This window comes from Dipodomys merriami, unplaced genomic scaffold (genome assembly GCF_024711535.1).
Source record: "Dipodomys merriami isolate MVZ:Mamm:240054 unplaced genomic scaffold, mDipMer1.0.p SCAF_91, whole genome shotgun sequence".
NCBI lineage: Eukaryota > Metazoa > Chordata > Mammalia > Rodentia > Heteromyidae > Dipodomys > Dipodomys merriami.
In genome coordinates this window covers 543,129-569,523 of record NW_027206524.1, presented here as the reverse complement: position 1 = coordinate 569,523, position 26,395 = coordinate 543,129, and the positions used below count along the sequence as shown (strand labels likewise).

At 42.2% G+C, this 26,395-nt stretch overlaps 1 protein-coding gene across 3 annotated transcripts in view; it reads right to left on the bottom strand.

The window, feature by feature from the left end:
- Positions 1-26,395, bottom strand: part of LOC138821307 (fasciculation and elongation protein zeta-1) — a 50,564-nt gene that overhangs the window by 20,309 nt on the left and 3,860 nt on the right. For all 3 annotated transcript variants that reach the window (XM_070013442.1, XM_070013444.1, XM_070013443.1), the window contains exons 2-3: positions 20,953-21,305; positions 11,352-11,451 (exon numbers count right to left, since the gene is read on the bottom strand). In XM_070013442.1, the coding sequence (XP_069869543.1) occupies positions 11,352-11,451; positions 20,953-21,263 (411 nt within the window). In that variant the 5' untranslated portion in view covers positions 21,264-21,305. The remainder of the gene's footprint in view (positions 1-11,351; positions 11,452-20,952; positions 21,306-26,395) is intronic.

The window sequence follows — 26,395 nt, the reverse complement described above, 5'->3', positions numbered from 1 at the left end:
TACGTTCACATCTTGCACAGATTTAATCACCTACCCACTTGATACTCTATTGCCATAAGTCTGAATTAAAAGTGATATAGGGGCTGAGAAGAAGGACTCCAAGGTCTAGGGGCGTAGTTCAAGTGGTAGAGAGCCTGCCTAGCAAGCACAAGGCTCGGTGAGTTCAACTGAAAAACAAAACACAAACCAAAACAACAACAAAAGATTTCAGGAAACCTGTCTGCACAGCCATCTCTCCTCAAGGAATCCATCTTGCTTGCTCTCCAAGAGCTAACCTGCTGCTTAGCTTCGCTGGGGATTATTATTTGTTTCCCTTTCAGCCCAGACCCGATGCCAGCAGTCAGATCCATGAAAGTTTATCCTCAAAAAATGACTTCCTTCTTTGACTTTTTACCTTGGCAGATAGCCCCGACAATGCATGTCACCTTCTTATCTCCGTTTAAAACCAGGACTGAGTCATTACAAAAAAAGAATGTTAAATGAATGTATCTTAAATGCCATCTGTGTTCAACCTGGAGAAGAAGTAAGATGGGGAGGTGAAGAGGTCATTTGAGGGGCTGGGGTGCCAGATGGTGACATCTATTTCTGCGGGGGAACCCATATGCTTGTGTCTCTGCCAAGTCTGCCACCTGCCGTAGACACTTGGTTTCCACGACTCCCCACCGGGCAGAACAAAACTCTCACAGTCACACTTTGTTCATAACGATACCCAAGTGGCAGAACTTACTGAAGGACAGACGATCCAGGAGTAGGAATATGGCTCTTACTCGGAAATGGAGATTTTTTTTTTGTTTCCTGTTTGGGTTGCTATATAAAAAGAAGCCTCTGGCAGCAGCTGTTAGTTTTCATCAGAATTTGGGGGGTGAGAGGTTGGTATTAAGTCTATAAAATATAGAATGCTCTGTAGCACAATGGATAGTGCATTGGACTTCTAAAATGTTGGATGACATTGTCCAGAAAGAAATGTACTCTTTACCTGACTTACATAGCTGTAACCCCTCCATACATCACCTTTATAATAGCAATACTAATTTTTTAAATATAGGATGTTTGTTGGGCACTGGTGACTTAGCTTGTAATCCTAGCTACTCAGGAAGCTGAGATGAGATCTGAGGATCATGGTACAAAGCCAGCCTGTGCAAGAGACTCTATCGCCAATTAACCATCAAAAAGCTAGAAGAGGAGCTATGGTTCAAGTGGTAGAATGCTAGGCCTGAGGGGGAAAAATGTTCGGGGACAGCACCCAGGGCCTGAGCTCAAGCTCCAAGAGCAGAACAAAAAATAAAAAAGTTTATCTAGGCCTGGTGATGCAGGACTGTAATAACAGCACCCAGGTAATGGAAACAGGAGGATCAGAAGATCAAGACCAGCCTATCTCAAAGAACCCTATCTCAAAGAACCAAGAGTTAGGGATGTAACTCAATGACACAGTATACCAAGTCCTGGGTTTGATCCCTAACCCAAAAAAGGAAAACAAAAACAAAGGGAATGTTTACATTTTCTGAAATGTGGTTGATACTAATAATGCACCTTTCAACTTTACAACCTCCCTTCCTAAGTTTCTCCCTCAAAGTCAAGGCAGAGAGGGGGCTTTTAGGGAAAGATTCTTCCTGTTGTTCAAAGGTTAAGAGCTTGGGCTGCAGCCTGCAGGAGCTTTCTCTCCCATCCCCCTCACAGCCACAAAGCCTGCAGGTCGGAATTGTCAGGATAAGGTAAGGAGATCGACCTAGTCCTGGTTTTCTGGATCCTGTATATTCTCTTAATCCTACCAGATGATGAGGATCCTGTATATTCTCTCAATTCTACCAGATGCTGCTCTGCTCCATTTGCTTTTGTCATTTCTCATAAACCATTTTTTTTTCCTTTCACAGAGGATGTCCAGACTTTCCCTTCTCTACCAGGACAGGATCTTGAGCAGAGTGGAAAGCTGTAGAACTGACAACACATGGGGTTAGAGGCATGGCTCTGATGATAGAGCATTAGCCAATAAGCAGAAGCATCAGGTACCAAGTTTGAGTCCCAGTCTTGGACCAAAAAAAAAAAAAAGAACCACAGACAAGAAGGACTTTGAATAGCAAAATACTTTTGCATATATGTGCTTTATTCCTAGTATGTGATACAAAAATGAAATCTGCCATTGAGAGTTTGCTTGGCCTATATGTGGCTAGGGGAAAGCTGGATACAGAACACAATTCTTAGACCAGGACATTTGGAGCTAAGATCCTTATTTATTTATTTATTTATTTATTACTTATTTACTTATGCCAGTACCAGAGCTTGAACTTTGTGCCTCTCATTCTCGCTTTACTTTTTTTGCTCAAGGTTCAAGGCACTCTACCACTTAAGCCACACCTCCATGTCCAGCTTTCTGCTGGTTAATTGGTTAAAAGTCTCTCAGACTTTTCCCTTGGGCTGTTTTTGAATTGCAGTCTTCAGAGTATTTAGGATTACAGACATAAGCCACCAGCATTTGGCTAGGTCTGAGTTTCTTGGTGTTGAAGTGAACTACTAATCTTTTCTAAGAAAAAAAAAAGTCATCTTTTTCCAGTCCTCAATTGCCAGAACAAAGAGGAATTGGGTCTGACCACATGGGTGGGGGAGCTGCACTTTCCTCCTGCTTTGGGGAAAGGCTGAGCCTCAGAGGTGTACCTGTAGTTTAAAGTTTTCAAGGGCAAAGGCAGGGGCAGTGGCATTCTCTGAGTTCTGGTCTACTTGACAGTGTTACACACACACACACACACACACACACACACACACACACACACACACACACACACACACATTTAGCCTCCCAAATTGCTACCCAGGGTTACTAGCATTTCTGCCACCCATATAACTGCAGACCCAAATGAGGGGGAAAAGATGCCATGTGGGACCCTATAGGTAAGAAGCTACAGCAGGAGCTGATGGCCCTCAGGATGTCTGATGACAGAGGAATGCCTGCCTTCCTTGAATCAGACAAGCATCTGAAATAGATGTGGACCTTTCACCGAGACTGGCATAAGAGATGGTAGCCCTGAGGTACAAGCTCTCCTGAGAGCACTCCAGTTCCTTCCTCCCAGCTGCCACCCCAATGTGGACACTCAGGGTGACATCTTCCTGGACAACCTCAAGGAGAAGTGGTCCACCCTATGTAACATCAGGACCATCCTGCTCTCCATCTACAGCCTGCTAGGAGAACCCAACACCAACAGCCCTTAGAACACACCTGCTAGATGGACACCCGTGGCTCACACCAGCAGTCTTAGCTACTCAGGAAGCTGAAATCTGAAGATGGTGGTTCGAAACCAGCCCACACAGAAAAGTCCATGAGATTCTTATCTCCAATTAACCACCAAAAAGCCAGAAGTGTAGATATTGCTCCATTGGTAGAACACTTGCCTTGAGTGAACAATCTAAGGGACAGTGCTTAGGCCCTGAGTTCAAGCCACATACTGGCACACACACAAGGAAGGAAGGAAGGAAGGAAGGAAGGAAGGAAGGAAGGAAGGAAGGAAGGAAGGAAGGAAGGAAAGGAAGGAAGGAAGGAAGGAAGGAAAGAAAGAAAAACAGAAAAAAAGAACAGAAACGTACTCAATACCTTACTTAGGTAATTGTAACTCCGCTATACATCACCTTTACAATTGAAGAAAAGAACACATATGCTGCTTCAGCAATGAAAAACAAACAAATAAGAATGCATGGTTTTTAAGATGTTCTTGCAAGAAACCTACTCAAAACTGGTTTTCAGCCAAGATCCCTAACCCAGGCTTTCCTTGTGTTGCTTTATATTTCACTTAGTTTCTCCTTAATTTCTGTACAGGACTCTGTACCTTGGGCTGTAATGTTAGTTTAGTTTTTGCTTATTTTTTAAAATTAAGTCTCTGGGTAAGACCTTGAAATATAGAGTAAGCCAAACATTTTGATCATTTGGTACAACACACACACACACACACACACACACACACACACACGCATATACAATGAATAAAGAGCCCCTAACATGACCAAATCTTGTCTGGACAAGGGTTAAAATTCTGTTGAGTCCTTGTGTCCAATAACTTTTATTGACCAGTATCCTTTGTTAAAGCATTCCAGATGATTGTATTCACAGGAAAGTCCCTTCGCCTACTACCATCCATTCATGGGTGATTGCTTCTCTGACTACTATTAAGAAAACAAAGACTTTTTTTAACTTCTAGAGAAAAAAGTAGAAAAAAGAATCAATGTGTTTTTCAGCTCAAGAAAGGGCAACTGTGTCTTTCTACTTTTATGACCAATCAGGAAACAGCTGTGCGGGTTAAAGCTCTATATTCTCACAGCTGGCCGCTCCTGAACATGTAAGCTACAAATATTTTTTGAAAGAATTAATGAGCAATCCACAAAAAGAGGTCAGAAGGTCAGACCTGTGACTACCTGGATGCAGTCGCACACCCACAGATAACTTAGCTGTTTTACTACCCAGAGAGGAGAAAGATGTAACTTCCGTCCTGGATTGCCATCTCTCCTTATCCTGACAGCTATTGTCTGCTAGTAAACAAAAGTTATAAGGTGCTCAAAGAGACTGTCTTTTACTGGGCAATATGGATCTGAGGATTGCAGTTCAAAGCCAATCTGGGCAGAAATGTCTGTGAGACTCTTATCTCCAATGAACCACCAAAAAGCCTGAAATGGAGCAGTGGCTCAAGTGATAGAGCACCAGCCTTGAGCAGAAAAGCTAAGGGACTGTGCTTTGGACCTGAGCTTAAGCTCAGTAAGGCAAAAAACAAAACAACAACAACACAAACAGCAACAACAACAACAGATGCACAAAAACCAGGGCATAAGTGCCAATCTCTACCCTTCCCTGCCTCCTTCCTCAAGGAGAATCTGAGCAACACAGGCTGCCAGGCCTGTTCCCAAACAAGGCATGAAGGAATGGGGTATATTTATACATATACACCAGCCCTCAGCAAGAAAGTGTGGCTCAAGTAATAGAGCACCTAACTAGCAAATGCAAGACCCTGAGTTCAAGTCCCAGTACTGCCAGAGAAAGAGGAGGAGGAGAAAGAAAAGATCACCAGGAAAAATGACTAGTTCTTACTTGTGAGCCAGTGGGGGAAAGCCACAAGCATGCAGAAAGAGCTCAGCCTTCTAGCGCCTTACTTTTAAGTACAAAAAGATGTGAGATATATGAGAACAACTCTCAATATGAAAGGGAGGGACTGAAACCATGCAAAAGGGAAGTTGACAGCAATAGAGAGAGCAGAAGAAATCCCTGCTAAGCAACAATCCTAATGGCCTTGAGGCCATGATACAGCATGACTAGCTTATAGAAATTCACCAGAAGCCAGGCGCCGGTGGCTCACGCCTGTAATCCTAGCTACTCAGGAGGCTGAGATCTGAGAATCGCGGTTCAAAGCCAGCCCGGGCAGGAAAGACCATGAGACTCCTATCTCGAATAAACCACTAGAAAACCAGAAGTGGCGCTGTAGCTCAAGTGGTAGAACGCTCACCTTGAGCTGAAGAGCTGAGGGACAGCGCCCAGGCCCAGAGTTCAAGTCCCATGACCGACAAAAAAAAAAAAGAAATTCACCAGAAAACCAGAAGGCATGTGTGTTACAAATATGATAGTAAAAGCTACATTGTCATGACGCTGACAAAAATTGAGAAAATCTTCAAATGTGAAATCAATACATAGAAAATGTATATGGGATGTGTGTGTGTGTGTGAGTGTGTGTGTGTGTGCGTGTGTGTGTGTGTGTGTGTGTGTGTGTGTGTGTGTGTGTGTGTGTGTGTGTGTAGGGGTGAGTGGAAGGAAGAATTAAATTAGTTTGAGAAATCAGACATCTCAGTAAAAAAAAAAATTCCAGAAAGCAAACACAGAAGAGAACCTCTTGAAGGCATTTCAGAAGAATAACACTGGACTTATCCCTCCTGCCACAGCAACTATACATCTGGACAAAATCTATGAGCCAATTGTTTTCAGGCACTGGATACAGGCAGTGCAAGGCTGTGATCCTCGAACAAAGGGGAAAAAAATAACCCACAAATTACATGAAAGCTGAACAAATCTGTCACCTGTAGCCCCACAAGAAATCCTGTAAGGAAGTGGCACTGTAGCTCACGTGGTAGAGAGCTCGCCTTGAGCTGAAGAGCTGAGGGACAGTGCCCAGGCCCAGAGTTCAAGTCCCATGACCAACAAAAACAAACAAACAACAACAACAAAAAAGAAATCCTGTAAAAGGTTTTAGAGGCTGAAGAGAAATGATTTTTTAAAAAAATCATTTAGGTACTTGTAATACTAGTTACTCAGGAGGCTGAGACATGAAGATCACTGTTTGAAGCTTTGGCAGAAAAGCCCATGAGACTTTTATCTCTAATGAACTTGCAAAAAGTCAGAAGTAGAACTGTAGCTCAACTGCTAGAGCACTAGCCTGACCACAAAAGCTCAGGGTCCAGGCCCTGAATTCAAGCCCCAGGATCCACAAAAAAAAAAAAGCAAAGAAAAACAAGTCATTTAGATCTGAAGCTGGGTATGGTGGTTCATACCTGCAATTCTAGCACTAGGGAAGCTGAGACAAGAGGACCATGAGTTCAAGGCCAGCCTGAGCTACCTAGTCTCAAAAACAAATACAAGCCACATGCCTGTAATCCTAGCTACTGCCCAGGCTGAACTCAGGATCATGGTTCAAAGCCAGCCCTGGCAGGAAAGACCGTGAGACTCCTATCTCCAATAAACCACGCAGAAAACCAGACGTGGTACAGTGGCTCAGTTGATAGAGCACTAGCCTTGAGCTGAAAAGCTAATGGACAGCGTTCAGGCCTAGAGTTCAAGCCCCATGACTAACAAAAAAACAAACAAACAAAAAAACAAAAACAACTACAACAGATCTACAAAAGGAATGAGAAACCAGAATTAATAAATACAGAGGAAAAGATTTTTAAAATTATCTTTGTATTTGTTCCTTTTCCTAATTTCTTTAAAAGGCAACTATCTGGGACAAAAATAATTTTATACATAAACTCTTTGGGGGGGGGGGGTTCTGTGGGGGGGGGGGCGGGTGGGTGTAGTGGTCCATGCTTGTAATCCCAGATACTTGGGAGGCTGAGGCAGGATTCTAAATTAGAGGCTAACCTGGACAACTTAGGGAGATCTTATCTCAAAAAAAATTTTTTTAAGATGTATAGATAAAAGATGTATAGAAAGTACAAAGGGAGGGCTGGGAAGGTGGCTCAGTGGTAGAGTGCTTGCCTTGCATGCATGAGGCCCTGGGTTCGATTCCTCAGCACCACATAAGCAAAAAGAAAAAAAAGCCGGAAGTGGCACTGTGGCTCAAATGGTAGAGTGCTAGCCTTGAGCTGAAGAGCTGAGGGACAGCGCCCAGGCCCAGAGTTCAGGCCCACGACTGGACCCAAAAAAAAAAAAAAGAAAGTACAAAGGGAAATGTCAAAGAAGGCTTGATTCCCTCCCCAAAAGGGAGAGAAGATGGACCAAAGGAAAATCAATGACAAAAGGGGACAAAACAAAGATGGAACAAACAGAAATGCAACACAGTACCTTAACACAAATTATAAATAATACCTAAATGTTAATGAATAAATCCTATGAAAATGAGCTAAATGGCTGGGAATGTGGCTTCGTGGTAGAGTGTTTGCCTAGCATGTATGAAGCCCTGGGTTCAATTCCTCAGTACCACATAGCAGAAAAAGCTAGAAGTGGTGCTGTGGCTTAAGTGGTAGAGTGCTAGCCTTGAGCAAAAGTAGCTCAGGAACAGTGCCCAGGCCCCAAGTTCAAGCGCCAAGACTGACAAAAAAGAAAAAAAGAAAAGAAAAGAAAGAAAATATGAACTAAGCTGAAAAAAAAATCACAGATTATCAGACTGCATATAAAAGCAAGACTCGATATGTTACTTGCAAAAGATACATTTTAAATATAAACAGGGTGAAGAATGTTGAAATAGATTGCAACTATGAAAATAGAACAATGAAACCAGTTGAAATTGTTCTGGGAAGCAGGGAAGGGAGAGTGATAGACTGAGATTGACTGGAATACATTGTAAACGTATGAACATGGGTGAAAATGAACAGTGACAGCCTCCCTAAAGAACTGATGCAAGATATAGATACACACACATATACATGCATCTGTAGATCATATAATATATATGATATATTATGTATATGATATCTGATATATATGATGGTGGGAAGCTATATATATATATATATATATATATATATATATATATACATACATACATACATATACATATAAAACAAATAGTTTGCATAAGAAAGTTGAAGTGTTCAAACCCCAGTACTGCTGGAAGAAATGGGAGGAGGGAGGGAGAGAGGAAGGAAGGAAGCAAGCAAGCAAGCAAGCAAGCAAGCAAGCAAGCCAGGAAGCAAGGAAGCTAGAGTGGCTAAATTCATATCAAAAGTGGCTTAAGTGGTAAAATAAATGGCCAGCAAACACTAGGCCCTGACTTCAAACCCTAGCAACACCAAACAAATAAACAAAACCCATAGATTTTAAGAGAAGAAGAATTCTGGGATAAAGAGGGACACATAAAAATATCAGGGAGCTATTATATATCAATGAGAAGTATCATTTGATTTTTTGAAAATTATATATGTGTGTTTCTTTGATTTTAACAAAGCAAGAATGACTCCCATTGCAGTTGCAATTCAACAGTGTATACAGTGTTGCATTGAATTACTTAGTTACAGTCATCAAGACAAGCACAACCAGGTTGGAGAACAAATCACTGATCTTGATGATGGAACACTAAGCTGATGACATGGGGGCTTGTGCCAAGGAGACTCAGCCTTCAGCATGCCAAGGCCGCTTAGTTGGTATGTTTTACAGCAAAAATCCAGGGCACTGGTTAACCTACTGAGTCATTGAAACAGAGGTCGATTAAAGAGCTTCTATTGTAATTAATTGAGATAATAAAGGAGGATGAAATGAAATAGCCTTCCTCCATCCACTATTGCTTCCCTAATCTCTCCCCAGGGGTTAGATAGAATTGCTCAAGATCATTCTTCCTAGAGTCACTGGTTCTCCCTGAAATATCAGTCCTCTCTGGGAAAATCTGCAAACGAAGATAAGTTAGAACTGTTTGAAAGGACAAAATATTCTAGATGCCCTTGGTTCTCACTGGTAAGGAAGCCAAAGACATAACAAAGCCAGATCTTCCCTTTGCACCATAATGGGTCTTTTTAAAAAAATTCTATAACTACATCTATTCCATCCTTGCCTCCTTCTCCTTTGCATTTTGCTAAGTACTCAGCGCCACACACACGGAAAATGAACAGACAAGTTCAAAACAAAACCTGAGACCCAACCTCCTGATCTCTGTGGAGAAAGCTTGCAGAAAATCTTAAGTCTCAAAGGCTGACCTGCCCCTGTCAATGAAGCTGTAAGGGTCTGCGTGTTAGTAGACAAGATGGATACACCGCCACTTTTCAACAAGTCAGCCAAATATTCATCTCTATGCTGTGCTATCTTGAGCAATAATCTGCAGATGTGCTGCGCAGTCAGGAGAATCTATTTTCTGCTCTTCCACTTGGATTCGATTCTGGAACACCTAGGAACAGGAGAGCCATCTCCTCTCCAACATTTGCTGAGTCCACAGAGTTGTGCCAGCCCTTCCGGATACTAAATTGTCAAATTTCCTGAACAGCTAAAACTAGAAAACCAACCCAGGCAGAAATTGGCTTTTAACAGAGGCAACATCATTAAATGATTTTCTCTTTTTGCTATGGGCTGAATGTGCATTTCCCCACCAAAGTCTTAGGCTGAATTCCTGGCCTCCCCGTGATCATGGAGGTAGTGCCTACGGGAGGTTGTTAAGATGACAAGGAATGGATTAGTACTCAAATAAAATAAAGGCAGCTCATTTGTCCCTTCGATCATGTGAAGGGACACACACACACACACACACACACACACACACACACACACACACACACACAGAGTAAGAGTTGCCATTTATACAGCGAGAACTGGACCCTCACCAAGACTCAAATCAGCCTTGACGTTGGCCTTGCAGTCTCCAGTACTGTGGAAAATAAATGTCTATTGTTCATAAATCATTCAGTCTGAGGTATTTTGTTATTCTAAGACACCATCCATTCAATATGTTGATTCAATCAGGAGGGACAATCTGAGCCTTCTGAAAGGCTTATAGCCTTATGCAACCCTTGGAGCCTATGCAAATCAATGTAAAATAAGTACTTTCCTTACTTGGTCCCTTGGCAAAAATACCCTCAGATTATAAGCCTGGTTCAGACACATACATGTCCCATTGGTCGAGTTTCATGAAGAATTTTTGAGCATGGATATAACTCTGTGGAGAGCATTTGTTTAGGTATGGTAAGGCTCTGGGTTCAACCCGAGTACTAGGTGGAGAAAAAACAAAACCACTTATTATTTGAGCACAATGAAACCTTTGATCCAGGAAGCTATGGCACAGGCTGTAATCCTAGCTACTCACAAGGCTGAGATTTGAGGATCATGGTTCAAAGCCATGCCATGCAGAAAAATCTGTGAGGCTCTTTTCTCCAGTTATCTACAAAAAAGGCAGAAGTGCAGTGGCTCAAGTGAAAAGCAGCCTTGAGTGAAAAAGCTAAGCCACAGCACCCAGGCCTGGAATTCAAGCCCCAGTCCCAGCATAAAACAAACAAACAAACAAAGGCTGCAGTGGTCATTGTCTGATTCTGACTCTTATTTCATACCATCATTCTTGGGAAGGTGTGGTGTCTAGATCAGCTATGAAAGTTATCTAGAGGGGCTGGGAATGTGGCTTAATGGTAGAATGCTTGTCTGCCATGCATGAAGCCCTGGGTTTGATTCCTCAGTACCACATAAACAGAAAAAGCTGGAATTGGCACTGTTGCTCTCATGTGGCAAAGTGCTAGCCTTGAGCAAAAGAAGCTCAGGAACAGTGCCTAGGCCCTGAGTTCAAGCCCTGGGACGGGCAAAAAGGAAAAAATTATCTAGGGGACAAAAACTATAGCTCAGAGGTAGAGGGTGTGCTTAGCATGTGCAAGGCCCTGGGTTCAATCCCTAGCATTAAATAAATAAAGTGGAAGTTACCTGTGCTTACATTTTTACTTTTTACAGGTAACCATTCCAGTCACCTTCAAAATACTGTGGAGGTCCCTCTTACCTTATTTCTTATTCTGCTCCACCCAGCTCTTCAGACCCATTGAGCTCTGGGTGATTCTACTTTCCCAACATTGACTTTGAGCTATTGCAGCAGAGGACTGTTGAGCTACAGGATGTTTTTCTAATTGGAGTCCACATCTTTCCCAGCACTTCTAAATCAGGACGGGAGGGGGGAGAGAAGGGAAAAGGGGAGGGTCGTGCATCGGCAAAACGGTACCTCAGTGTCAGAGCTGTTGCCATTCAGAGCCTCGATGTTTGGGTCCCTCCAGTCTTCTGAGAGTGAAGGGATGTAATTGTCTGTCAGAGCATCCCAAACCCTGTAAACAAAGAGAAGCTCTCATTAGCACGCATCTGTGGCCTGGCCCCGCCTGGAGGAAGGAAAAGCTGGGGCCAGGGCAGGAGAGAGGCTGCTGTGTGTGTTGGGCTGAGATCATCTGCCTTCCAGCATGCAGAAGCAAAGCAACTGGAAAATGGAATTAGAGGCGAGTCCAAGGGAGAAAGAGCCAAGGGTATGGAGCCTGGCCAGGGCTACAGCATGAAAAGAAATTAATCTGCTCTCCAAGCAAATTATTCATTCTCAGAACCTAAGTAGTAACCCTGTTCCTATTCCTATGGGGAGGGCGAGTATTAGAATAGTTTTTCTCAGATGAACCCCTTTAAGATTAAGGTTATTGAACCAATCATCAGTGGCTCACACTTGTAATCCTAGCTACACAGGAAGCTGAGATCTAAGGATTGAGGTTCAAAGCCAGCCCAAATAGGCCAGCTTGTGAGACTCTTATCTCCAATTAACTATCAAAAAAAAAAGCTAGAAGTAGATCTGTGGCTCAAGTGGTAGAGCACTAGCCCTGAGCTAAAAGAAGCTCAGGCCCTGAGTTCAAGCTTCTGAACTGGCACACACACACAAAAAAAGATTAGGGTTATCATCCAACCTATACACATTTCAACGTCAAAGGCCTGCAGTGTATGATCACCAATTAATTCCTTGACCTGTATGTAATGTAGGCAAGGGGAAGATGCCAAAGCCATGAATAACCACTTATTACCCAAAATGTTCTTGGGGAGGATGTGGGGAGCACAATGATATCCTCTAGTAATGTTGAGTTTGAGTGTGCCTTGTCTCTGCCATGCACACTCTAAGATAAATCTGCCTATACAGTTAGTTCTTGGTTGGGGAAAATGAGTTTACTTTGGTTTACATTTCTTTAAAAAATTCTGGGCTGGGAAGGTGGCTCAGTGGTAGAGCACTTGCCTTGCATGCATGAGGCCCTGGGTTCGATTCCTCAGCACCACATAAGCAAAAAGAAAAAAGCCGGAAGTGGCACTGTGGCTCAAGTGGTAGAGCGCTAGCCTTGAGCTGAAGAGCTGAGGGACAGCGCCCAGGCCCAGAGTTCAGGCCCCAAGACCAGACCCAAAGAAAAAAAAATTCTGATATGTGAGTTGGAGGCATGGTTCAAGTGGTAGAACACCAGCCAAGCAAGCCCAGCAAGGATCAAGTCCCAAGTTCAATTCCTGGCACCACCAAAAAATTAATAATAGAAAATAAATAAAATAAAAATTGTAAGAGTTTCCTACAAATATTATCACTTGCCTCATATATCACCAAAAGATCTTTTTTGGAAAAATAGAGTAGGCTGTGTGGGCTGGGTAGTGGTAGAACACTTGCCCAGCATAAGCAAAGCCCTGGGTTAGATCTCTACTATCATTTTTTTTAAAGGCAAGATTGGGGAAAAATATGAAATCATAATCACAAATCAAGAAAAAAATGCAAAAAACAAAAGAAAAGAAATGTATGCAGTGGCTGACTTATGAAATGGTAGCCCCTCTGTACAACTTATTAATAGTAAGAATAAAATTATTTTTAAAAATAAGCAAATAGGTATAAAGATCAATTTTACCTTATAAGATGCTAAAAGTTAAGTGCAAAATTTAGATAGACAAGTATAGAATACTTAGATATTTCAGAATACAAACTTGAAATCAGATACATAGCAGTAATGTAGGAGGTGGGTTCTACTAACACAAAATCAGGCCTGGTATACAATAAATGCATATATAAGCAAAAAGATTTTTCCAATGAATGTGAATAGTGGTAAAATAAATAAAAGGCCCAAGAAAACCTGACTAATTGGCAAGTTGAGGCATCTGCTTATACTTTTCTATCATTACAAGAAGACACTTTGAGAGGACTAACTCATCAAGTGCCCAGAATCTTGTGAGTGTGCATATGCCAGTACGGGGCTTGAACTCAGAGCATGGGTCTCTCCCTTACCTTTTTTACTCAAGACTGGTGCTTTACCACTTGAGCCACAGCTGCACTTCCAGTTTTTTGGTGATTTTTTAGAGATAAGAGTCTCACGAACTTTCCTGGCCAGGCTGGCTTCAAACTCTGATCCTCAGATCTCAGCCTCCTGATTAGCTAGCCACTGGTGCCAGGGAATAGAACCTGTTTGGGAAATAGTGATATCCCAATCTCCACTGGGCACTATTAAAACTACATCAATCCTGGCTACTTCTAAATGGAAGACCCATTTGCTTTCTGGAGCCAAGAGGCAAATGTGATTTGCTACATCTAACTCAAAGCTCCCTCTACTGGAAGGGTCATGGGACTATTCATTGCCACCATGTAACCTGACATCCACTGCTTTAACTATGGACATGCATGCAGGAACTGACCTTCAGATGTGTCCCTGCCACCTGCAAAAGTGAGACTCAGCAGAGCCCAAAATAGGCCAGAGTCTTTGGTACCTCTTCTAAGTTGGATGGAAGTTGAGACATTAATGGACCTTACATCTTGCAATGACCTTGAGACTAAAAGTGACAACTGAGCATTCTCTCCCATCATTTAGGGAGGGAACTCCTACTTTTCTCATCTGAGCTTTCCTGCTGTGGACTGAATTTTGTCATGGAACTCATGAAGAAATGTCTATTTCTATTGTAATTTCTATTTCCTCATTTCTATACCCTTCTCCTGCTTACTCAGTGGCCATTTAACAATTACAACAGCAATGGACACTTGCTTGCTGAGCCAAATGCTCTTCTAAGCTCTTTATGCTCTCTGATGCAATCATCCTTACAACAACTCACAAGGCAGAAGCTTATGAAACACACCTAAAACATAGTGACATTAATAAGTTGTCTAAATTCACACAGCCAATGATGGCAAAGGTGGCTTTGAACGCAGGCAAGATTCCAACTCTTTATGATTTGCTACATGCCTGCCATTAGCGTACAAATTCGAATAATATACCAAGATCCAAATCACAGCCTAGGACAGCTGTTTAAACAATGGCTCTGTGTGCAAACCCCATATTATTCTAGTCTTTGTGCTTTCATCAGATTACAGAAGGATGGTGCAGGGGTAACAGGGCATGGAGTGTCTTTTTCTCTAGCTCCAGCCCAGGAAGGTAAAGGTAGCACATGGCAGGGACCAGCCAGGACTCAGGAGCCAGTGGTAAGGAAGAATGTGTAGAACAAGGGCTTTGCTCTCAGACTATCTTAGGAGTGGATATATTCCTCTTTGCTTAAGGGAAGTGCTCTACCACTTGAGCCACAGCTCCACTTCCAGCTTTTTCTGTGATTAATTGGCGATTGAGTCTCAGAAATGTTCCTTCTGGGGCTGGCTTTGAACTGTGATCCTCAGATCTCAGCCTCCTGAATGCTAGGATTACAGGTATGAGCCACCAGCACTGGGGAATATATTCCTTTTTTTTTTAAGTATCCTATAAAATTTCACTTCTTGGAGATGGGTTCATTGCACTTGTACTTGCCTAGTATGTGCAAGGTCCTGGGTGTGATCCTCTAGAACTGCAAACATGAACAAATAAATACATACATACTTGTAAATACATACATCCAGGCATTGACTTCTCTAAGAAGTATCCTGCTATTTACTCCTCTTGCTTGGCTGAGGTTGGCACTCCATCACTTGAGCCACACCTCCATTTCTGGCTTTTGCAAGTTAACTGGAGATAAGAGTCTTGCAGATTTGTCTGCCTTTTTATCTCAGATTCTTAGATCTCAATCTCCTGAGTAGCTAGGATTACAGGCAGGAGTCATGGGAACCTAGCTGTGCTATTTACTCTTGTCTTGAAGAAAGACTTTGTAAGTGATCTGTGCCATCATTTATCAAAGATAAAGAGGTTGCCTCAGTTCCTATCACAATACCAGAGATTCACTTTGGGGTCATAGTCTCAACAATCACAGCAAAGCTATAGGTGTGCATCTTTTATAGCTCAGGCTTAAGTGCTATGTAAAGAAAACTGTCTTTTACCACAGATGGGCTGGGCACTGGGAAAAGGATATTGGCAGAGTATGAGCAAAACCAACAGAATGGACTGTACCAAGACAAGTAGATAGGTTTCACACATACACACACACACACACACACACACACACACACACACACACACACACACACACACACACACACACACACACGAGTATCTATTTCTGACAATATAGTAAGCAGTTGAAAGAGCTAATTCAATTCTGACTTGAAAAATTTCCCTGCACTCTCCTTCAGGTGGCTTCTTCCCTAGCCCAATACTTTATGTTCAGTCATGCCAGTGTCTGCACTTATTTGTTTAAGTAGTATGCACACATTTTGTACTTCTTGATTCCTATTTTTTTTGTTTTTTTTTTTAATTGTCCAAGACTGGGACTTGAACTTGCTATCGAATGATTACTTTTGCTCCTGGGATGGCACACGACCACCTGAGTCATACCTCCAACCCTATTTCTTTCTGTTTTTTAATTGCACTTCATGTTTAGAAATTAGCAATAATTAGCATGTGAATGCCCTTGGAGGAGTTTTTATAGATACTTTCCAAATATTTAAATGAAATCACACTATCTTGCCCGGAGTGATGGTCTCTACCTATAATCCTTGCTACTTGGGAGGTGGAAAATAGGAGAATCCTGGTTCAAGGCTAGCCTGGGCACCTCAACTAACTTATTGGGCATAGTACTGCCCAATCCATAGTGGATTACAGATGTAATCCTGGCTTGATATGGGCACAGGTAGATAAATGAAGATCCAAGATCCAGGCAAAAAATATAAGGCCTTATTTGAAACTGGCATCATGGCTCAAGTACTACAGCATTTAAAATGCCTGGCAAATTCAATCCCTCCCGCCCACCCCCATACATACTTCAAAGAAACAAAGAACCAACACTCTTTCTGCCTTCTATGATGAAAATAAACCTCTAAGAAGAGAATTAAATTCTCTTAAAAAAAAAAAACAAACCAACACTTATTGCTGGTTACGGTGGTATATATCTGTAATCCCAGCACTCAGGAAGCTGAGGCAGGGCCTATGGCAAATTCTAGGCCAGCCCAGGCTACATAGCAATACTCTGTTTATTGTGTGGCCTTTGACATCATCTTAATCCAATCTATCTGAAGAACAGGAAATAGCCATTAGTCCTGGCTAATGTCTGGCCCCTCCATTTGCAGGGTACTTGCAAGAGGGCTGAGTGAGGGGAGGAAGGGTGAGGATTGTCTAGTCCCCTTTTTGTCAGGACCTCTCTGAGTTCTAAATGCCAGGTCCTATCATTTATGGCAAGGGAGAAAGGTGATCACTCACACACAAAGACATCCTGAATTCAAAACCAGAAAATAAACATGGTATTGGAATCTGACTGTCCTTCAACATCTTATGGCCTTTATGCCCTGAAACCAGACATGAGCTGATTTTCCAGTCAACTCCCAATAGTTCCAAATAAGGATGGGGGTGGGATGAATCAAAACTTCTAAGGGAATCATTACATTTACTTTAGGATTTCTCCTATTTTTGGGGGGGAGGGGGGTCGGTCGTGGGGCCTGAACTCTGGGCCTGGGCGCTGTCCCTCAGCTCTTCAGCTCAAGGCTAGCGCTCTACCACCTGAGCCACAGTGCCACTTCCGGCTTTTTTCTTTTTGCTTATGTGGTGCTGAGGAATCAAACCCAGGGCCTCATGCATGCAAGGCATGTGCTCTACCACTGAGCCACCTTCCCAGCCCTGGATTTCTCCTATTTTTATGGAATTTTATTGAGCCAAGAATTTCCCCACTTTTGCTATCATTTAATTCTATCATTTAATTCTAACCCTACTCAAAACACTTGCAATTCATTTTGTGAATGAAACATGTCTCTGGATACTGAGATACTCTCTGGATACTGAATCTGAGCAGGTTTATCATAATAACAATAAAGGATATTTGCAACCAAGTTAGATCTCAAATCACCCTTTTCCTTTACTGAGTCATAATTTCACAGCTGAAAGGTTTGCATTAATGTGTGGTGTACGTTTCACTTGAAGATGTGCCAGGGCTTAGGGAAGGGAAGGCTGTGGAGAGTGTGATTGGGGAGGGAAGGGTGAAATTGATTGGAATATAGCATTAATTTGTATAGAGATGTAACAATGAAATCCCTCCCTCTGTATAATTGATAAGTCAATAACATGAAATGAAATAAAGCAACAACAACAAAAAGATGTACAGTTAGAGACACCGAATGGTATCTATTTCTTCCCTCTACGAGGTCCCGACATCTTACTCTGTCTCTAAGAAATGATCTAGCCTTCAGTCTCTTAGCCAAGGCAGTCAATGAAGCAGTAAAATGAGTCAGAGAAGCCTGATAATGCTATGTGACAGTAATTAACATTGAGTGGCCTCAGCTAATGTATTTGGAGAGATGAAGAAGCTGCTCATTGGGCTTTAACCCTTAATGAGGAAAGGGAGAGTGTGTATGGTGAAGAGGGATGATTTGTTGGAAGCCATAGAAATGGGACGCACATTAAAAAGGTCATTTGCAGAGTACATCCTGGGAGCAGGAAGAAACTGGATTCTTTGCGAGTCCTTAGCCCTGCTTCGCCAAGATGGAGCTCTGGAAATTTCAAAGATGAGGACCCATGCAGTCAACTAGAGTTAAGTGACATGACCAAGGTTCACCCAGCGAGTTAGTGAGAGGAGTAGGAAAATTAGAATTCATCATCTTTGTGTTTCTAGTTCATTGCCTATTGAACTGGAGTGAAAAACTATTCTCTGCATCAAGTAACTATAGAGCCATTCTTTTCTGACTTACAGAAATCGAGCAAATGACAACCAGCTTAGGATTTGAAAAGAATCGGTTGGAAACTTGAAATTGAATGAAAACATCATTTCTAAGCACCGTTCTAATACTGGTCACCAGGCTGACATGCTCCCTATAATCAGACTAGTGTTAATTAAAGACAAAGAAGGAAATGCTGTGAGAAATGGACCTGCAAGGCTTTGTGGATACCACTCATCCAATGCATATTTTCATTCTAAAACATTACTTGATCGTTTACTACACATTGTGTTAAACGGTGTATTACTATACTGAATTAAATGGTAAGAATGCAATGGAATACAGTAGACGTATGGGTTCTACACTGACAGAGGTGCCGCCTTGGGAGACATCAAATACAGTCAGATCCTCTAGGACACACTTTTTACCTTGCTATTTATGGGCAACTCAAATCCATGAGAAGTGAAAGGGGCTGAGGGAGGATTTCAGTGGTAGCTGTCTACCAAGCACAAGGCCCTGTGTTCCAACCCTAGCATGGCCAGAGAAAAACAAAACAATTGCTGGGCATCAGCGGCTCATGCCTGTCATCCTAGCTGCTCAGGAGGCTGAGATCTGAGGATCAAGGTTCAAAGCCAGCCCGGGCAGGAAAGGTTGTGAGACTCTTATCTCCAATAAACCACTCAGAAAACCAGAAATGGTGCTGTGGCTCAAGTGGTAGAGTGCTAGCTTTGAGCTGAAGAGCTGAGAGACAGCACCCAGGCTCAGAGTTCAAGCCCAGGACTACAAAAAAAAGAAAGAGGGCTGGGAAGTTGGCTCAATGGTAGAGCGCTTGCCTTGCATGCCTGAGGCCATGGGTTCGATTCCTCAGCACCACATAAGCAAAAAAAAAGAAAAGAAAAAGCCGGAAGTGGCGCTGTGGCTCAAGTGGTAGAGCGCTAGCCTTGAGCTGAAGAGCTGAGGGACAGCGCCCAGGCCCAGAGTTCAGGCCCCACGACTGGACCCAAAAAAGAAAGAGAAAGAAAGAAAGAAAGAAAGAAAGAAAGAAAGAAAGAAAGGAAGGAAGGAAGGAAGGAAGGAAGGAAGGAAGGAAGGAAGGAAGGAAGGAAGGAAGGAAGGAAGAAAGGAAAGAAAGAAAGAAAGAAAGAAGAAAGACAAAACAAACCAACAGCAACAATCATAAACAAAAGCGCAGTTGCACTAATATTCCATGACCAATACTGGATATTATTTGTGTGTTTCCTAAAGAGGAATTGATACATATTTGAGGCATTCATGCATATTTTTCTAAATGCCTACAACTCTTGCTTAATTTAAACAACAAATTACCCCCATTTCTCTTTCTAGCCCTTCTATCCCCTCCCCTTTTTTCAGATTTTTTTTTCTCCTTAACATCTGCTAAGACACTACAAGGTAGCTAATAAGTGAAACAGGGAATCTGCATACTCAAAAACTGTATCATCTAGTTCCTCCCTTTACTTTGTCCAGGGTAGTTCTCAGTTCAATTTGAATCCATCCTTTCCTGCTTCCTTCCTTCCTACCTTCCTGCCTGCCTTCCTTCCTTCCTCCCTCTCTTCCTTCCTTCCTTCCTTCCTTCCTTCCTTCCTTCCTTCCTTCCTTTTCTTCTTCCTCCCTTCCCTCCCTTTCTCTCTCTCCTCTCTTTCCTTTCTCTTTCTTTCCTTCTTTTTTTCTTCCTTTGTTCCCTCCCTCCTTCCTTCCTTCCTTCCTTCCTTTTTCTTTCTTTCTTTCTTTCTTTCCTTCCTTTCTCTTTCTTTCTTTCTTTCTTTCTTTCTGTGAGTATACAGCTCACTGTCTTACTGAGTTTCACTTAAAGCTGGTGCTCTATCACTTGGGCCACAGCTCCACTTCTGGATTTTTGTTTTGTTTTGTTGGTCATGGGGCTTGAACCAGAGCTTTTGTGCTCAAGGCTAGTGTCTACCAGTTTGAGCCACAGTTCCACTTCAGGTTTGAGGGTGGTTAATTAGAGATAAAAGTCTCACAGACTTTTCTGCTTGGGCTGACTTTGAACTATGATTCTTAGATCTCAGCCTCCTGAGTAACTAGGATTACAAGAGTGAGCCACCAGTATCCCGCTCTATTCTGGCTTTTTGCTGGTTAATTTGGATTAATCTCAGATTTGGCTGTCCAAACTGGCTTTGAACTGTGATCCTCAGTTCTCAAGCCTCCTGAGTAGATAGAATTACATGCAGAAGCAAGTGGCACCCAGTTACATGGAAAGTTTCTTTTTGGGGTAAACATTTATAAATAAATTCCCGAACTGGGGAGGTGGGAAATAATTGTTTTAATTCTGAATTTTTCAGATTTCTGATGTTTCTTGAGGGCAAATTGATCCAATGACAGATCTCTCCATCACAGTCAATTATTTTCTTCCTCTTATTTTCAATATACACATAGATTACCATTGAAACAAGCTGGCTAGATCTTAACATTTTCTGTGCTTCTAAAATTCTACTTTGTTAGCACTGTTCAAAAAGAAATGTACTCTACCTGACTTATGTAACTGTAACCCCTCTGTACATCACTGTATAATAACAATTTAAAATTTTTTTAAATTCTGTTTTGAGATGAGGAAAAGCTAAATCTTTCATTTCCCTAAGTTTTCAGTCTAAGAAAGCATTCTGCAGGTGACTGTAGGGACACCTAGAGAACAATGCCAACAATTACCAGGTCACTGCCCCATAAACCTTGTGCCAGACAGAAACGAGTTCTAGGTCAAGGAGGTCAAACTATATCACTGAGGCAGGTGAGGGCAAGTAAGACTCCTTACTCCTCATCCTGTAGGGTCTCCTCTTCCTCTTGGATCTGTAACTGGTTCTTCACAGGCGCCAGGTTCTCGGTCTTGGCGTTGTAGTTCCGAAAGCAGACATTGAGCTTCTCATCAAATTCATTCACGAGGTCCTCCATGGACTTAAAGCTGATGATTTCAGAAGAAAAATTCTCAAGCTCAGAGAGGGAGGGGTCCTCCAGATGGTGGGGAGATGTGCCATAGAGACCTCGGGGTGTCTCCTCCTGGTCCTCGGAGCAGCAGGGCCTCAGGTCCTCAAACTCTTCGTCCAGACTCACCAGTGGGGCCTCCATCCTGGCACTGAGATACAACAGCAATTCTCAGGGTTTGTTTCCCTGAAAGAAATACATAGGGCAGTGTGAGCTGGGGCTGGGTTTTGTGCTTGTCCTGAGGAACTTTAGTCATGTATTCCATTACTCAATATCCCTTGGAAATAAAAATTCTGTTTTCCTGGCATCTGTTGCTTCTACACTTCCCCTGTACTATGCACTTAAGGACTTCAAAATATGTTAATCAATTAGTTAAATAAAGTGACCTTTGGAGATATGTCTGCTTCTAATTCCCCACTCCAAAAACCAAAGCATAGTGGATAAGTAGGCAGCCCCTGAGCCAGACTGCCCAGATGTCCATCCTATTCAGATCCTGCCACCTATGACCTTAAGCAAGTTTAACAAAAAGAAACTCAGCTGCACTTTCTTTTATTCTTCTCAAGACAGCAATATAGCAATCTGGATGCCAGTGGGTCATACCTGTAATCCTAGCTACTCAGGAAGCTGAGAGCTGAGGACTGCAGCTAGGATGGAAGCCAGACTGGCCAGGAAAGTCCACGAGGCACTTATCTCCAGTTTACCACCAAAAAGCTGAAAGTGGAGCTGTGGCTTAAGTGGTAGAATACTAGGCTTGAATAAAAAAGCTTAGAGGCAGAGCTCAGGCCCTGAGTTCAAACCAGTACTGGTGTGCATGCATGTGTGTGCTCACATGTGCACAAGCACGCATGCATGCATGCACGCACAGACAATAGCAGCAGGACTACTTCAAAGGGTCTTTACAAGATTAAATCTATAAGCAGGTAAGTGCTTAAATCAGAGTTTAGCAGATGACAAATGTTAATACCATTCAACATTTTTTTCTCACTACTACTACCACAATACCCCATATGTACACAGACCCTCACTATGTGCTCTAAAAAACTATAAATTTTATAGCTAGTTTTGCAGAAACATGACATGACCTGAAGTTCTTTACCAATAAAACCTGACACAGCCTAGGCATTATGGTGCACACATATAATCCCAGCATTGAAAGGCCAAGGCAGCCAGGCACAGGTGGTTCACACCTGTAATCCTAGCTACTCAGGAGGCTGAGATCTGAGGATCACAGTTCAAAGCCAGCCGGGGCAGGAAAAGTCCATGACACTCAGAAAACTGGAAGTGGTACTGTGGCTCAAGTGGTACAACGCTAGCCTTGAGCTGAAGAGTTGAGGGACAGTGCACAGGCCCAGAGTTCAAGCCCCACGACCAACAAGAAAGAAAAAGAAAGAAAGAAAGAAAGAAAGAAAGAAAGAAAGAAAGAAAGAAAGAAAGAAAGAAAGAAAGAAAGAAAGAAAGAAAGAAAGAAAGAAAGAAAGAAAAAAGAAAGAAAGAAAGGAAGGAAAGAAGGAAGGGAGGAAAGGAGGGAGGGAGGGAAGGAGGGAGGGAGGGAAGGAGGGAGGGAGGGAAGGAGGGAGGGAGGGAAGGAGGGAGGGAGGGAAGGGAGGAAAGAAGAAAGGAAAGGAAAGGAAAGAAAAGAAAAGAAAAGACAGGAGAATCTTTCAAGTTCAAATCCAGTCTGGGCTACACAAAGACTCTATCTCTAAATAAATAAATAAACCCAAACTGAATGTAAAGTTACTTATGATTTTAACTTATTGTGTTTTGCTGTAGCTTTTTCATTATAGAAGAGACTGGTATAGCTGAATGGCAGAGTGATAGACCATGATCCTGAGATGCACAAGGCCCTGGGTTCTATCCTAATGTAAATAAAAAATAATAAGTAAAGAAATGGCTACCCTCAGACCACAGTGAACAGAATGTAAAATAGGCATTCTGTTACTACTTTACAAAATTTGAAATAATCTAAATTCTGAAAGAAACCTAGCCCTAAATATTTTGGATAAAGGATCACAGTCCTCTCATTAATAAATAATAGAAGCCAGGTTCCAGGGGCTCACATCTGTCATCCTAGCTATTTAAGAGGCTGAGATCTAAGGATCATAGTAGGAAGCCAGGCTGGGCAGGAAAGTCCATGAGACTCTTAGCTCCAATTAACCACCAAAATGCCAGAAGTAGAGCTTTGGCTCAAATAGTAGAGCACCAGCCTTGAGCAAAAGAACTAAGAAACAGTCCCTGAGTTCAAGCTTATTACTGGCAATAAATAAATAGAGATAACAGAACACTAATAGAAACTTCAGCAAGGCTTAGTGGTGTTTATACCTGATATCCCAGTTACTCAGGAGGCGGAGGCAGGAGTATTACCTGAGCCTCGCAGCTTGGGGACAGCACGGCAAGACTTCTTTCTCAGGGACAGACACAGAAGTAAACAGACTTTCCCATGAACACCTGAGTTTTATTCAGATACAGCGCATATGCCTTTGAATGAACTCAATGACCTGGTATCTTGTATGAAACAACAGAGTCACTTAAGTGTTACAAAGCCAAACTCCACTTCCATCTTGAGCAGTGCACACTCAGGATGCCTTCCATTTTCCAGCAACCCTGCAAACTTCTTAAACACACACACACACACACACACACACACATCACATCACATCACATCACATCACATTATCATGCCCTCTTCATATAGCACCTTCAATTGTGGTTTATCCATCTGTGCGTACATCCTGGCTCCTTTCAATTTTCATTTCAGTTCCTCAAGGGCATAAACAACCTCTGATGTCCTCCACGGCTTCAAGCATACCAGCTGCCCTGTGGCCAGTAATCAATCAATATGTGTTCATTGAAAAATTCTCTTCTGTCCCTACATACAGTTTTCCTCCAGCAATACTGTCTGTCATACTCCTCTACACATGTCCAGCTTCCTTCCCTGTAACACAGAAAGGCAGCCCAACTTTTCTCTCTCAAGCTGTAGGATCATGGATCCAGTTACATGCTAAAGTTGGAACCACAAGCTGAGAAAAGCCAAATAGACAGCAAGAGCCATAGGATTTGCCCTATTAGTGCCCATTCCTTCACAAAACTGGGTGTGGCAAGTGGCACAGTTCATATGTTAGTTTTGCTAGGAGAAAGTCAGTCACCTTTGCATCAACAAATAGTTGAGCACTGATGACTCACATCACACCTGTCCGTAATTCTAGTTACTAAGGAAGCTGAGATCTGGAGGATCATAGTTCTCAAAGCCATTCTGGGCAGAAAAGCTTACAAGACTCTATCTCCAATTAACTAGCAAAATGCCAGACTGAAGGTGTGTCTCCAGTGATAAAACAACAGCTGTGAGCAAGAAAGACAGGGTACAAGGTCCTAAGTCCAAGCATTGTAGTGGCACAAAAAATATACACACAGCCAGGGACCAGTGGCTCACACCTGTAATCCTAACTACTCAGGAGGCTGAGATCTGAAAATCGCAGTTCAAAGCCAGCCTAGACAGGAAAGTCCATGAAACTCTTATCTCCAATAAACCACCAGAAAACTAGAAGTGGTGCTGTGCAGTTCAAGTGGTAGAGCACTAGCCTTGAGCTGAAGAGCTGAGGGACAGAGTTCAAGCCCTACATCTAACACACACACACACACACACACACACACACACACACACACACACACACACACACACTTACTTGTGCACGCACATATTTTGAGCATTCACAGTTTGCAAAAGCAATATGATAAAATCTTGATATCCAAACAGATGTAAAGATGTAAAAACCATATCCTAGAAAAATCACAGGCCTCCCCACAAGAAAAGGAGAAGAGGAAACCAACGGTCCTGCCATCGCTGGTAAACTGGGTACTGATTTCTTCATTTGTTATATGAAGCTGCTGATATAGAGCTCACACTTTGGGAAGTTCATTTTAATAATTTCAATTCAAGTTCATTTAATAATTTCAATTATAAGATATATTTTCACTATATACTTAATCCAGTATAATCGAAGTGTTAACGTAGCAATGTACTTCATATTAAATATTAATGACCTAATTTACATTGGAAATCCAGTGTGTAATTTACATAGACAGTCTATCTTCAAATTAATCTCCTTTCAAGTATCCAACAGCCACACATGGCTAGTCACCACCACTTTGCCCAACACAGCTTAAAATGAATTTTACAACTTTGGTGGGGGAGGGAGGAGTTGGGGAGGTGGGAAGAGAAGGGATGGTAGGGGAGAAACAAAGGAGGGGGTAACAATGCTCAATAGGAAATGTATTCATTACCTGACTCATGTAACTGTAACCTCTCTGTACAGTATCTTTACAATAAAAATATATTAAAAACAATTTTAAAAGGCAATGCACAACTAATTGTATTAGGGATCCTTCATCAATGGTCTATAGAGTAGGCTCTCGACTATACATATGTATATTTCTTTGTTTTTAGTGTAAATTAAACAAATGAGTTTTACTGTAGTATCTCCATAATTTCATATTATGTACTTTCATCTGTTCACCTCCACTATTACTCTTTCTTAACACCCATATATCTATATTTCAATGAAATTGGTTTCCTTTGTAAACCTAAGTATTTTAATGGGTTTAAAAACATTATTCAGAGAAGAAATACCATAGGCTTTCCCATACCACCAAAGGAGTTCATAGCACAAAAGGAGGAGAAAGAAAAGAAAAAGAAGAGGAGGAGGAGGGCACAGAAGAAGATGAGAAGGAAGGAGAGGAAGAAGAGGAGGAAGAGAAAAGAGGGGGAGAAAAAAAGAAGAGGAGGAAATTCATTTGAGAGAACATCAGCACCAAAAAGATGAGCTTTTTTAGGAGGACGAAGAGTTTAAGGTCAGCCTGTGCTACACAGTAAGACCCTCTTAAAAAAAAGAAAAAGAAAAGAAAAGATAAAAGGGAAAGGGGAGGAAGAAAAGAAGGAAGGGAGGGAGAGAGAGGAAGAAGGAATGGAGGGAAGGAGAGCTCTTAAGGTGTTACTGAGAGTAGGGAAAGGTAGCAGAGGGATTTGTTAATTGAGGTAGTACAGAGCCAGGTAAGAGCCTAGACTCAGGATTCCAATCTTGGTTCTACCACTCCTGCCTGGGAGTCTGTGGACAAATTATCTGCTTCCTTGTTCCTCAATGTCCTCACTGTAAAATGGGATTTCAAATATTGCTTACCTTGTAGGTCATTCTGTGAACCCAATGACATCTTTGCAGTGTTAAGTACAATGTGTAGAACTCAGAAAGTGAGCCAGGTGCTGGTGGCTCACGCTTGTAATC